The following is a 14150-nucleotide window of genomic DNA, read 5'->3' as shown; positions in this document are numbered from 1 at the left end:
TAACTCAGCAGGCTCTAGTTGAAAGTACATCGAGTACAGTTTGGAAATCGCACACAGCATCAGACCAGGATTATATTTTGAGTAACTGTTCAACCTCTGACATTTCAGACATCAGTCTGCAGTTGTAAGAAATCATCTTCACCTATCAATGAATACATAAAATCATATTGGGCTTCTCTTAGCATTAATCATATCAAACATTAACATAATTTTGCCACTGATCCAATCTGTTCTCTCCCAATACAGATGTAGGTACAGCAGCTTCTCAATTCTCATTGTAGAGGACATTTTCCAGTTTTTTTTTCCAGTTGCTGTTGACTAACCTTAATTCTTCTGCTTTGCATCATGTCATTCTTCTGGAAAGAGACATCTCATCTGCTCAGCAGACTCTGCTTCTCATCACCTGCTGCTAAAAGTAAAACATACAAAGGCAGGATCAGCACACTGTGCATGGAAAGGGAAATACATGAGCATCAGCTAAGTCTACCTTAAGTATTAAAAGGAAAAATACTTCTTTACAGAACAAGTCAAATGGTTTTGTTGGAGCTACCGAGATCTGCATCGCCTGGTTTTTAAGCCAAGATGAAATATTATGTGTATGTAATTCACACTGATAAGATTATTAAAAAAAATAATAAAATAAAACAAAATATATAATATAGATGTCATAGCTTTTCAGGGGATTCAAAGCTCTGCAGCTCCAAAATAATGCAAACCCTATCTGTATATAAGTACAGAGACTTGAGCATCAATTAGTGTCATCCACATTATTAAAAAAAAATTATATATATATATATATATATATATATATATATATATATATATATATATATAAAATCACATAACATTTTATCTTGGCTTAACCCCCCACCCCATCTGTATTTAAGTAACAACATACACTTGAGCATGTCTTATATCTCTAAACATTCAAAAACTATAGACACCTTATCATTTATAAAAACCGACTAAACGTTGCATTGTTCCCAGTAGTTTGCCTTAGACTCTGCTCCACCACCACCACCAGCTGAGACAGTGGTGGTGGTGGAGCAGCTTCTTCTGATCCCCTCTGGTCTCCAGCGGTGTTTCACTCTGCTCCACCTGCTGCTTGACACTGATCGACCGCTGCCAGACTCAATATGCGTTTGTAAGTTTGTCTCGTCCTGTTCTGCTGTTGGAGAATCTGCTATGCTTTTGAAATGACAGTAAAACGATGTCTTATTCTGTCTTCTTCTTATTCTGAGTCTGTCTCTGAGGTTAAATAGCCTGTATTGTGCTATCTTTGGTACAACACACTCACCATGTGCTTCCGCAGTCCTCCTCTGGAAATGACCTTTGACCTTGGAAGTACTCCCAAACCTTTCCTGGCCAGAATTTTAATCGTTGCTTATTAAAAGAAACTTTAAAACTTTTGTAATCTCTGGTTTTGGTAACTGCAATTATACAAACAGCAGTGACAAAAAAAGTGCAATTTATGCAGATGTCAACATTTGAAATGACATAATGGAAATATAAGTTTTAAAACCTCCACTGCCAGTGCATGCTAGAGCAAAAAATAAAATCAAATCAATATATAAAAATTAACTGTTCTAAATATAGAACAGTTAATAACATGGTGTGCACACAATGACTTTATGTAACATGTTGACAGAGTTCACCTTGATGAACAGGTTGGACTGGCTGAGGAGGATATTATCCATTCAGAGGAATCTAAACAGTGAGTGCACTTCCTGGTTGGCATCCTGTTCAGGGTGAGGAATGTGTGCAAAGTCATGTGACACCAAGTTACCTTCTCCAGAGTGACACAGTCTGTCAGCACCGGATCTGACAACATAAACATAAATGAAAATTTCTCATGTTATGTTCTGTAAATCTTTGTTTATTTTGGGCAATTAAGGAAAACAAAGCTGTGAGAGAATGAAAATGATGAAACATGATTTTAGTATAAATTCATTAAGCTTTTTTTTTTTTTTAAAGAGCAATAAATACAAAAATAAAACAAAGCAAAATTGGTTTAATAATCTTTATCTCTGTCTATTGAGCTGCAACAGGTTTGACTTTAATTGGATTAATCTTTTCCTGCTGTTAAGACATTCAACACCCAAAGCCATTGTCTGCAGAGCACACCAGTGTGTGTGGTCACCTGTAAAAATCTGGGAGTGGTGACTACAGTCTTCCAACCATCATGGTGCATTTTATTTGTATAAGGTGTGTGTGTGTGTGTGTGTGTGTGTGTGTGTGGTGAGCACACACAGCTGCTGTGAGCTTTTATCACTTTGAGAATTAGAATTAAAGTGGTGATAAAGTTACAGCAGGGTGCCAGAGGTGCTGGCAGGCGGAGTTTGTTAAGTTTGTTTCCAGTCTAAACTAACCAGCTGCTGGCTACATATCTACCATGCCGACATAAGAGCGGTATCAATCTTATCTAACTCTCAGTGAGGAAGTAAATGAGCATACTTGAAGACAGACAATTCATGTTCACAGCAGCAGCAAAACCAGAGACTGAACGAGCCCGAAACCACCCACAGTTACATTTTGTGATTAGGTGACATCTAGCAGCTGTGACATTATCGTGACAGGAGCAAAGGAAAAAGTGCGGTGACGTAGTAAATGAAGCCACAAAGTCCACGTCAGGAGGAGGCTGGGGTGGATGGACGGGTCAACAAAAGACAGGAATATGACAAAGGAGAGAGCTGTTCAATTCCCATGTGAAAGTAGCAGTTTATATTGTTTCCATTATCTATGACAGTTTCACAAAGTTATTCACGTTGATATTATTGTAACCGTGACAACAAAGATTGTTTAATGTTGAGGAAGTACTTGTTTAATCACAATCTTTTCTTAAACCTTACCAAGTAGTTTTTGCCACAACCATTAACCAACAAAGGTAGGTACGCCACTCTCGGCACAGTCCGCGTGTTTATTACTGTAACCATGACAACCAAGGTCCAGTACGCCTGCTGCCGTATAGGGGACATTTCAGGAGACACTCGTCGTATCAGAGAATTGAAAAACATGACCTGCATGGTCGTTCAGGTTGGAGGACTAGTTGCAAAAACTGCATTTCAATGAAAGTAAACTGAAATTAGCATTTTGAGTTAAGTACAGTCGGGGATTTTGCAGCTATACATGGCCTGATGTGACCCGTGGCTTATGGTGGTTAATGGTGGAAAACTTTGCATGACAGTGGGAATTATTTAACAAAACAGTCTCGGTTTAAATCATACAAATGTACCGATATGTGTGGTTTACTAAGTTAAGGGGGGAAATTATTCAGCAGTGCAGATCATAAATTGTGAGCGGTTATAGAAAGGCTCCAGGGTTTGATCTGGGATCTTTGATATTTCTGTATCTGTGGGCGAGCCAAACTCCAAGGATCTGAAAGGAAATACAAACAAACAAGTGTCAGTTTTCTGGATATACATTTAACTTCATCAGCACCTATTTCACACCAAATTCCACATTTTAAAAACCTGTTAGATTTGCCAATGTGACATTTTTCCGACCTCTGTAAAACTGAAGAAGAGTCCGAGACCACCCACAAACTGTAGCACCTGCCCGGCATAGTGCTGGATGATGTCTGAGCAGGTTTGACAAGACTGTGAATTGTCCTTAAAGCATCTCTAGAGGAAGAGGAAGTGAGGGAGAAAAGTGTAAGAACTCGCAGAGACACAGTCATGTTCTTGAAGATCAAGTTGCTGCTGAGACAAAAAAAAACCTCCCAAACAATTTACTTACAGCAGCACAGGTGCCATTGTAGTTGACACTAGAGAAGCCACAGCAGTCAAGTGTTTTCTCCACGTCCTGTTGAGTGGCCTCGGATTTGTTCCATCCGACCTCCAGCAGATGGTTCTGTGAATGAGAGTCAGACAGTCTGGTTGTAAAAAGCTGCATTTGTTTGACAAGCTTGAGAGCAGGCGGCAGCAGGATGAGGCGGTCAAGTGAATCACAAATGTAAACGGAGAGCTGCGGTGGAGGAAGCAGTCAGAGCTTTTACTTTGGTAGAAGTGTAGAAATACTCTGATATTCACTCAAAATTTGACTTAAGTACAAAAGTGTTAAAATAGCTACTCATTCTGCATTCATGTGCACATCACTTAAATGTTGCAGCTGGTAAAAGTGGGGCTTTATATACAGCTGAGTAGCTTGCAAATTTGCCCCCAGGGATCAATAAAGTCTTTATCTATAATAATAACAACTCATCCTGTTTTGGTTGATTATATTTTGCATTATTAATCTGAAAAGTAACTAAAAGTTGTCAAAAGTCCAAGTAGAGTACAAAGTACAATATTTGTCCTGTAGTAATATTTGAGTTGGAGTGGAGTACAAGAACAAAGCAGCATAAAATGAAAATACTAGTAGATAAAATACAAGTACCTCAAAATTACTACTAAAGGACAATAATTAAGTTAATGTACTCGGTTACTGTCCACCACCAACATGGATAATCATGGTTTATGCAAATACAGAATTATGTAAATCTACACTGCCAGAATAATAATAACGGGAAAACAAAATTACTGACAAAAGTAAACATACCTGCTGGTCTTTATTCAGGGCCAGACAAGCACAGGAGACAGAGAACTGCACAACGAACACCAGGAACAGGATCATCATGTACTGGATCAAGTTAAGGAAGTTAATGTCAGATTAACAATCATGAAAACAACCTGAAAATCTCACTGTGTTGCCGTTACACAAGAACTATTAAGACAGAAGCCCAACATCTTGTTTCTTCATCCTGCCCTGAGACGACTCCCTGAACCAAAGGATACAAAGAACAGCAGGACCTGGTGGTGCTTCAGGGCGCCGCACAGCCCCACAAAGGCAACCAGGAACAGGAAGATACCCACGCTGATGACCCCCGCCACCACATTGATGCTTGAGACCAGGCCGAACCATTTCCCCCAGGCTGCCACTCCGATCAGCAGCAGACTCACCAGCTGAGGAGGAGAAGAAAGGACGGTGTTGACGTAAGAGAAGAAGGAAGAACAATGTCGCCTCCATAAGAAAGTCTTTCAGCTTACTTTCATCTCTCCATGGCACAAAAACTCTGAGCATGTCCACACTAAGCAGGATACATTTGTAAAAGCATCTTTTTCTCTACATTGCAACCTATTGTCTTCAGGTACAAATACAATGTTATCTAACAGAAAATGTCAGGTATCCATCAAGAAACTGAACATGATTAAATGTAGAGTTAGTGCATTGACATTACAGAAAAAAGTAAGACCAGTGTCTCTACCCAGAGAAGACTGAGATTAAATCAAACGCTGCAACTGCTGATTATTTTCTTGTTTATTGGCTTTATCAGAAAATTGTCAAAAGTGCCTGTTATAATTTTCCACTGCCCAGGATGACGTCTTCAAATGTCTTATCCCAACACCAACCCCAAGACATTCAGTTTATTATCAAACCAAGAAAAAGCATCAAATTGTCCCACTTGAGAAGCTGGAACCACTGAGTGTTTGGAAGTTCTTCCTTAAAAACGATAATTTGTTGATCAAAATAACTGCTGTTTAATTTTCTATCAATTTACTAATCAATTAATCGGCTAACTGTTGCAGCTCTAATCAAATTTAACTTTGCTATTTTAATTATTATTGACTTAAAATGCATTTGAACCTGAGGTCATCCAGGTGACTGGACATAGTCAAAGGAAAGTGGATGCCATTAAATTAGATATATTTACAGAGGATGACAAACTTCTGCACACACAGCAGCTTCACAGTTACAACATAAATCAGTACATTGTAAAACATAAATTAAATGAATTTAGAAAAAGAAAGGAAAAATATACATATATATATAACATCATTGACATCAAGAGGATTCTTCGTGAGATTGATCACTGGTACATATCAGCTACCAACAATTCCAACACCGACTAAACCCACTGGTTAACTGGGCCCAATCATTTCCCAGCAGCAGCACCTGCCTGATCCAGCGGGTCAGAAGACAGCAAACATCTCCGTCTCCTTGTATCAAACTAACCTGCATGTTCCGCATTTCTGAGCCACGGTCAGAAACTAAACAAAAACTCAAAATAAAACACTTATTCCAGCGCAACATCTCGGTGAAACTTCCTCCAACATTTAACAGCATTAAAGTTCTACTTACTACATAAAGTATATTGAGAGCGCAGAGTGCGTTCTTGGTGCAAACAAATCCGCCACAAACCATCGCTGATCTCCGGACAGTCCTTCAACACATAAAGGTGTTTCTGCTTCCCCTGCTTCGTCGCCCAGTGGCACCGCGTCTCTCTGGAGTCTCTCTGGAGTCGCTCTGGCTCCGTGCACCTGCTGGTCCGCAGGTGAACACCAAACCAGGGAGCGTTTCCTGGAAAGATCCTGCGCGCTGATTTGTCAATTGCATCTGTTACATATGAGTCACTTTTTGCTTTTCTATAGCCAGTTACAAATTAACCCAGATCAATAAAGGTGAAAGCTTACAAAAAAATAGGTCTTCACTTTATGCCTGCACTTCGTTTTTTTTTTTGTAAAGATTGGTTTGATCTATATGTAAAGACAGAAAGACAAACAAACAAAGCCACTGATTTATATCCAGCAACTTCACAAAACAACAGTATCATTGTTCATATTCGTTTTAATGCCTTTCAGGGATGTTGTGTTCGGGTTTACCTCACTTGAATGACAAATACACTGTCAAATAAAAACACAGCCCCCCCCCCCCCCCCCCCCCCCCCCCACATGGTTTGCTCCATAGTTCCCCCTCGTGGCTCAAATTCCTCACAACAGATGCCTCATGTGGCGTAGTTGTGAGCAATTGGTTTATTGCATCATTAAGTTGTATAAGTGAGGACACTGGGTGCAAAGTGTTGTTGTGTGCAGTATCATCACAGTGTTGCAACATATTAGGTCAAAAGATTCAAATCTATTTATCTACGCATTACTTACTTTTTGCAGTAAAGTCGGCTATGTCACTAAATCCTGTTTTTGGAAACTCTACCCATCTCTGCAGACAATATTTAAAGAAGTGGACGCAAGTTGTGTCAGGTGATTTCTTAGATTATGAGTCAGCAGAGAGCAGAAGAGGAACAGTTTGCATGAATGTGGAAAGTCCCATCTTCATGCATATTCACTTTTGACCTTTTTTTTAAGTAAAAATTTAACAAAAACATTAACTGCTCATCTAACTGATGTTTTGCAGAGATCTGTCTGTCTTTTCAAAGATGTTTCTGCTTCATGCAGTTTCAGAGCAGCCGGAAAGGAACAAACATTAAAACATGACAGAAACAGTGTGTATGCAGGAGTGGCACTGAAATTATGTTTGTTATCTGCATTACAACCAAACTGCCAGTATGAAGCTAAATAATGTCTAATTTACCAAAGCATCTGTTTTAACATGTGGACAAGACTACAAAGGGCCTTCAAAATAAAAGGAGCAGTCACGATAACAACCACCTGGTGCAGTAAAGAGATGATTTCACTGCCCGCGATTTTCCTTTAAATTTTTTGTTTCATACACATCATAATGAGAAGTGCGATGCCCTGACCTTTACTCAGTGAAAACACTGCTCACGCCCACCAGGTCATCACTATCAAGTCCATCAAATCCTCAAAACCACCACTTGTCTGTCTTTCAACATTCTACCAAAAAGAAGAACTACTGGCTACGTTTTCAGCCACAGTTGGTTTCTCTGCCACTGAAACCAGACTGAATCTACTATGATCTGCATTCAATCTGCTGCAGTGTTTTGAGTTTATTTTTCTGTCTTTACAAACAAATACCGTCCATGACAATAATGGAGGAAGAGCTGAATTACGTGATGGTGACCTTCAAGGGTAAGAGTAAATCATATATTTTGAATTTTTGGAGCACAGCCTGAATTTATCTACTCTACTTGAGCCCAGAGGTGTCTGATCAAGTTTCAACAGCTACTCATGTACTGTACTGAATTACAGAACTGAAGAACTTGTACTTTGTACTGTTTGTACTGTATACTGACTATTTCCATTCTTTGGACCGTTAAAAGTCCACGTCACTGCATTTCCTGTAAGAGGGAAATGTCTTTCTTTTGTTTGACAGACATATTTTAACACATCAGTTAAGATTTGCTTTACCACACTTCCTGCAACAATGAAGTGCTGCCAACACAGTGGTGCGTTAGCAATAATAATGTCTACATGTAGCAATATATAACAATGACACTCTGACAGGGTTAATTCTGGTTTTATGTTTTACTTTAAATGCATTCTATTTATAAAATTTGTGTTAGAGCTGGATTTCAATGCAGGTCTTTTCACTTAAATTCTATAATGTTGTAATTTTGTAGTATTTCTATTATTGGCTAAGTAAAGAACCTGAGTACTCCCTTTATCAGTGACTTTAGAGGAGGTCACTCTACATGTGCCGCACAGCTCTCAGATATACTTCCTAGAATAATTGTCTTCATGTATGATTTCACATAGAGTGTACTCAACTTCAGCTAACCCACATTCTCTGCAAATATGACCACATTTATATGACAGCAATTGCTTTAAACCTCTTTAAGTCTCATTTTTTCATCTTAGAATTACCCTTAACTTGATTTAAATCTGGAGAAATTGTTTTCTAATGTCTTTTAAGCTCATCTGTGATACATGATGTTTGTGGCTGCAACATTTTAGCGAAGCAGCATTTAAAATTAGCGTCCAGCATTTGACGCCCTTTTAGGAAATTTTAGGATTTCCAAAACAAACCAAAATAAAGCTCTGTGGTTTTAACAGACCCTGGCCCGACTACATGAATCTGTAAAAATGAAGCCACCTGAGTTTATGTCAGATTTTAAGAGCTTAAGGAAACATGGACCATAAACCACTTCAAACAGCCATTATTGTTTAATTTTGTGTGCCCTCTTTCACAACCCAATAAACATACCTAACATTATTTTATCAGCCTGGCACTTGCTGACTTTGCCTAATTCTATGAAAATGTAAATTAAAGAGCGACCAGAATTTCTTATGAATGTGATTTGGGTATTTTTCAGAAGAACACATTACTTTTTTGTGAAGTCACAGAGAATCCAGCTGTAAAACATGAATAAATATAATAGATGTTCAATAGATACTGACATGCTATATATCTGTGACTGGTGTTAACAATACTCTACACAGCACTTCCACAAATAAGAAGTAATTCATTATGTTCTGTAAGATAACACACTGCATATTTTGTCTTACATAATGAATGATTTTTAGTCAAAAACAAAAACAATATATGTTGGCTTATGTGAGGTCCAAATAGCATACAAAACATTGAATATTTCTTAATTTGGTCTAACATCAATGCTTTATGGTCATGTTCATATTTTGTCATTCAGCTTTAAAATGCATTTCTAAATATTAAGTTTTAACTGAAAATGTATTTGAAGGGGAAGAATTGTTAATTTTGCAATTATAATATTATGTTTTAATCACTGTGTAATGGTCCCAAAATAATGAAGTAAAGCCAGAGTAGCAATCGTGTTATCCAGTATTGTGATATACAGTACCGTAATAAATGCCACACTAGTGACCTGAAGTGACCTCTGAAAGTCACAAATCTCAGAACTCAAAGTTTCTGTTTCCTAACAGCTGTTTTGTGTTTTACAGAGAAACCAAACAACCTGGAAATCATCTATGATGAGGTGAAGAATGAGCAGGCATGGGATACAGATCCTGTCATACAAGGTTATTTGTGGTTTATTATAATAAAATATATATCAAATCAAATCAAATCAAGTTTTATTTATATAGCGCCAAATCCCAACAAAGTTATCTCAAACACTTTCCAATTGGATGAGGTCAAGACCTTCTCTTTAAAGTATGGGAGAGAAAGAGACCCAACAATATATATGAAATATAACAACAATTTGCCATAAAATTCTAAAATAAATCAATGGTTTGTTGTTCTTGGTAGAAAATAAAGAGAAAGCTCCACCATATACTCTGCTTCATGTGGTGGCAGCAGGACTGGGGGTCATTTGTGTCATCTTGGCATCAGTCATCATTGCCCTCACTATCCACTGTAAGTTGTCTGCCTACCTGTCCACTAAGGCACCTTTGACAATAGCAAGTGAGTGCAACAGTAACAGTGTCTTTCCTGACGGCAGGGAAAACATTCATGTCAGAGCACAGCAGAGAAAACATGATTTTAACAGCGCAGAATCTCCTGCTGACAGAGGAGAAGACAGACTTAGAGAGACAGACAGAGGAGCTGACCAGAGAGAGAGACAGACTCAACTGGACCATCAGTGTCGTCCTGGAATATGACAACTTTCCAGTGAATGAATACTGCCCACAGAAAGGTGAAAAAACTATGTACAATTTCTGCAAAAAAGAAAATATGTTCATCAGTGTTCCCATTCCTGGTTAGCTGCTGAACCTCTTAAATTCCTAAATTATATGTATATTATATGTGTTATTTCACTTAAGTTTTATACCATGTTTTACTGTTTTATGATAAGACTCTCTTATAGAAAATATATGCTCTTTAATGCATAATATACTTATAATATAAAATGACTCTGATTGTGATTTTTATTATTTCTTTCTTGTTTAACAGTGTGTGGACCATGTCTGGATGGCTGGGTACCTTTCCAATCAAACTGTTACCTGTTTACAAAAGATATATATTATTCTTGGTGGAAACCGTGGCAGGAGAGTCGTAATATCTGCAGAAAAAAGATGGCGACGGCAGATCTGGTGGTGATTGAAAGCCAGGAGGAACAGGCAAGACTGACTTTATGATTGCATTTGTATTTTCATGTTCAAACAAGCTAGAAAGCGCCCCACTTCTGTCCTCACAGATTTGTGGTGGATGATGTACTTAGATCCTTTACTTAAGTAAAAGTGCTAATACCACAGTGTGAAAGGCCAGCATTCAAAAGTTTGTTGAGAAATACATAAATATTATCAGCAAAAATGTACTTAAAGTATTAAAAGTGAAAGTACTTGGATCTTGTGATTTATATATATATTTTCACATATAACATTATTAGATTGTTAATACATCTGCATCATAAGCATCATTTTACAGCTTCACAAGGTTTTAACTCTTCTATACAATACACAGCTGGGTTGTGCCACCCAGTGGTTCCCAACTCAGGGGTCGGTCCCCCCTGTAGGGTCACAAGATAAATCTGAGGGGTCATTTTCAGTTTTTGGACTTTTCACCAATCTTTGCTTTTATGTGAAATATTGGATAATTTTACCACTGTTAACGGTTAAACAGTTAAAGGAAACTGTGTGAGAGGTTCTCACAACTCATCTGAAATTACTCACATTTGTATTGTATTTTATAAGTTTATCACATGTCTTTTAAAGTATAATATTTATTTGAAAAGTAACTTGTAACTCCAGCTGTCAGACACATGTGGTTTAAAAAGTACAATATTTCCCTCTGGAACTGTAGTGTAGTAGAAGTATAATGTAGTAGAACATACTTAGGTAAAGTATAAACACCTTTAGGTACAGTAGGTACAGTATTTAGTAAATGTACTTAGTTACTAGAGATGGAGATGAAATGCAGATGTCTTCAGAAATGTGAACATATGAAACAATAATTTAGATAAAGATATTTTTTGATATTTTTAATTAGTCTTTAAAAATTAATTAATTGTAAATTAAATATTTTGCACTATAGTAGAAACACATATTTAAAGTGGCAATCTCAAAGATTTTCATTAAAATAAGTGTCTTTTGAAGTCTATCACCAAATAAGGCCAGACGGAACAAATATGGAACTAAAAACTGAAATCCCACCTAAGCTTCACAGCTGCTTTAAGTTCACATTTCATTTGTTTTTAAATGTAGTCTTTATTTTTTTAATGTTTCTATTTTTTGGAGTGTTTTTGATCTTTTACCTCCGTGAAACACATTGTACTGGAACTTTTTGTATGAAATATGCTGAAGATTATTATTGTTATTATCATATGATAGTGGACACAGAGAGATGCATTTTTCTTGACAATTAACACTTGTATAACAAATGTAGGAATTCATCAATAATCATACTGAAAAGTATGACGATGAAAGACATGGCTACTGGATTGGCTTGAGGAAGAGCGAGATGGGCATGTGGATGTGGGTAGATGGAAGCAACCTCACCGTGATGTAAGCACAAGAACACACTAACAGTCACTTTAATCTCAATGAATCGTGACAACAGTTCAGACACATTACTCCATCATTACTCCAAACAAATCAGATCAATGGCAAGGAGACTGGCAGCCTCTTCCCTCCCGCGTACTGCATATTACACTTTGTGTTAAAGTTCTGACAGACAGGGTGAATGTTTCAAAAACCTTCCAGTTTATTACAGTGGCTGATAGTGAAATTATAAAAATCCCAAGAGAAGCAAAGAGGGAAGACGCAACAAGATCTATGAAAAATGTCACTTTGCACAAATGCTGCTGCTGGGTCAAGGCCGAGGTTACCAAGTGTCCTGACAATGGTCTGATTTGTTAACTCTAACCATGATTGTGGAAATCAGTGTGACAGCTGTACAGACAACAGACACAAAACACAGAAACTCACACATTACCTCACTCTCATGCAGAGCACAGGAAACACACACATCAACAATGAACCTTGCAGCAGAGACATTAGTATTAAAGCAACCATTAGACATAAAAAAGAACGGTGGGATATTTTGGGAAATGCACTTACATGCCTTATTGACAAGGTTAAATGAGAAGATTGATGCCAATCTCATGTCTATATTTAATATGAAGCTACAGCCTGTAAACAGTTAGTTTAGCTTGGCGCATAAACTGGAAACAAACAAAAACAAAAAGCTTCACTGACATATTATATCTTATTTGTTTAATATGTATAAAAACTGACATGTAAAAATGACAATTTGTGAGTCATACACAGGACTATTGCTTGTACTTGAGCTTCCTGGAGACGACTCTAAGACACTAACTAAAAGAGACACAAACCAAAGTGTAAAAACCATAGTTTAAGGTTTTACATGGATACATAGATTTTTTAAGTGACACAACAACAAGACTGAACACTCCAACCATGTTGATTAATGAGGTGCTGGTGGGGAGATTTTGTTAAGTTCGGACAAGGCCAGGCTAGTGGTTTCCCTTGGTTTCAAGTCTTTATGCTGAGCTAGGCTAATTAGCTTTTGACTATAGCTTCACAGACAGACATTGTGATCGGTTTTCTCTTCTAACTCTAACTCTCATTTGTTGGTAGAAAACAAATGAGTGTATTTCCCGAAGATGTCAAGCTGGAAAACAGATTGAAAGCATGTGATTTTCTTCTTCACTAGGTACTGGAAAACAGAGGAACCTAGCTCCAGAGCACCATGTGCTCTGAGTTTGCCACATGCAGAGCCTCTGGCCACCTGGCAGACAGCTGGCTGCAACATGAAAAACCGCTATATCTGTGAAACAAGAGCCTTGATCAAACCAGATTAGGAATCAGTCTGGTTATCAAAATAAGTTATTTAACATTTGAGAAATCAAATGATCCAGCTATCTGTTTTATTTGGTCTGGTCATGACTGATTTTTAAAGCTAAAGATATTCATTTATCTTTCCTACATTTGCTGCAAGTAGCCGTTTCTACAAATGTTGCATATATGGATACTGCAAATACATTTGTATATGAAAAAGACAGACTGACTTACTTATGTTCATTCATAATATAATGCAATTTATGTTATTATTATTAAGATTAGTAGTCACAGTATGCTATATACTATAATATTACCAGTGTATGACTCATTGTAGCAGTAAAAAGTATTATTTCTGTGCAGATACAGGACTTTAATGTAGGGGGGGTCATTGAAGCAAAAGGCAGGAGTTGAGGTTTTTTCCTTCTGCCACAGGAGCTCTACATGTCATACATAGCTGAATACTATATATAGAAATATATATAAGCCTGTGTACATGTGTATGTCAATATGCATATGTGGGGATGAGGAGTGGGCATCAATGTGTATGTGTATATATGACTGTGTCCACTGTACTTGTTTAATGTATTATTTTTCTTTTGAGACCAACATGTGCGGCCTGTGAGAACAAATTTCCCTTCCTCCAGGGACAATAAAGACTATTGATCAGGAACAACTGATGAGGAACATGCAGTGGTTTATTCTGAGTCAGTCTGACATACACCTTAGTCTTCAAACAGATGCACTATTTCTTAAAAAATT

At 37.5% G+C, this 14150-nt stretch overlaps 2 protein-coding genes across 2 annotated transcripts; one reads left to right on the top strand and one right to left on the bottom strand.

Annotated features, from left to right (window-relative positions):
* Window positions 1–2205: 2205 nt before the first annotated feature.
* tspan13a (tetraspanin 13a) lies at window positions 2206–6363 on the bottom strand. Its single transcript, XM_071470155.1, has 6 exons — window positions 6118–6363; window positions 4773–4940; window positions 4537–4617; window positions 3736–3849; window positions 3504–3620; window positions 2206–3375 (listed from the first exon to the last, which is right to left on the bottom strand). The coding sequence occupies exons 1-6, from the start codon at window positions 6178–6180 to the stop codon at window positions 3301–3303; spliced, it is 618 nt and encodes a 205-aa protein (XP_071326256.1). The 5' UTR covers window positions 6181–6363; the 3' UTR covers window positions 2206–3300.
* A 1200-nt stretch (window positions 6364–7563) lies between these two features.
* LOC139613477 (C-type lectin domain family 4 member A-like) lies at window positions 7564–14105 on the top strand. The gene is made up of 7 exons (XM_071470151.1): window positions 7564–7802; window positions 9591–9668; window positions 9898–10005; window positions 10091–10285; window positions 10543–10709; window positions 11974–12092; window positions 13264–14105. Exons 1-7 carry the CDS (start codon window positions 7754–7756, stop codon window positions 13409–13411), a joined length of 864 nt encoding a protein of 287 aa, XP_071326252.1. The 5' UTR covers window positions 7564–7753; the 3' UTR covers window positions 13412–14105.
* The last annotated feature ends 45 nt before the right edge of the window (window positions 14106–14150 follow it).

Source organism: Trachinotus anak, unplaced genomic scaffold (assembly GCF_046630095.1).
Source record: "Trachinotus anak isolate AG129_WGS33_773 ecotype Australia unplaced genomic scaffold, CSIRO_AGI_Tana_v1 ptg000032l, whole genome shotgun sequence".
Lineage (NCBI taxonomy): Eukaryota > Metazoa > Chordata > Actinopteri > Carangiformes > Carangidae > Trachinotus > Trachinotus anak.
The sequence above is the reverse complement of the archived record's forward strand: the minus strand, read 5'-3'. Positions and strand labels throughout refer to the sequence as shown.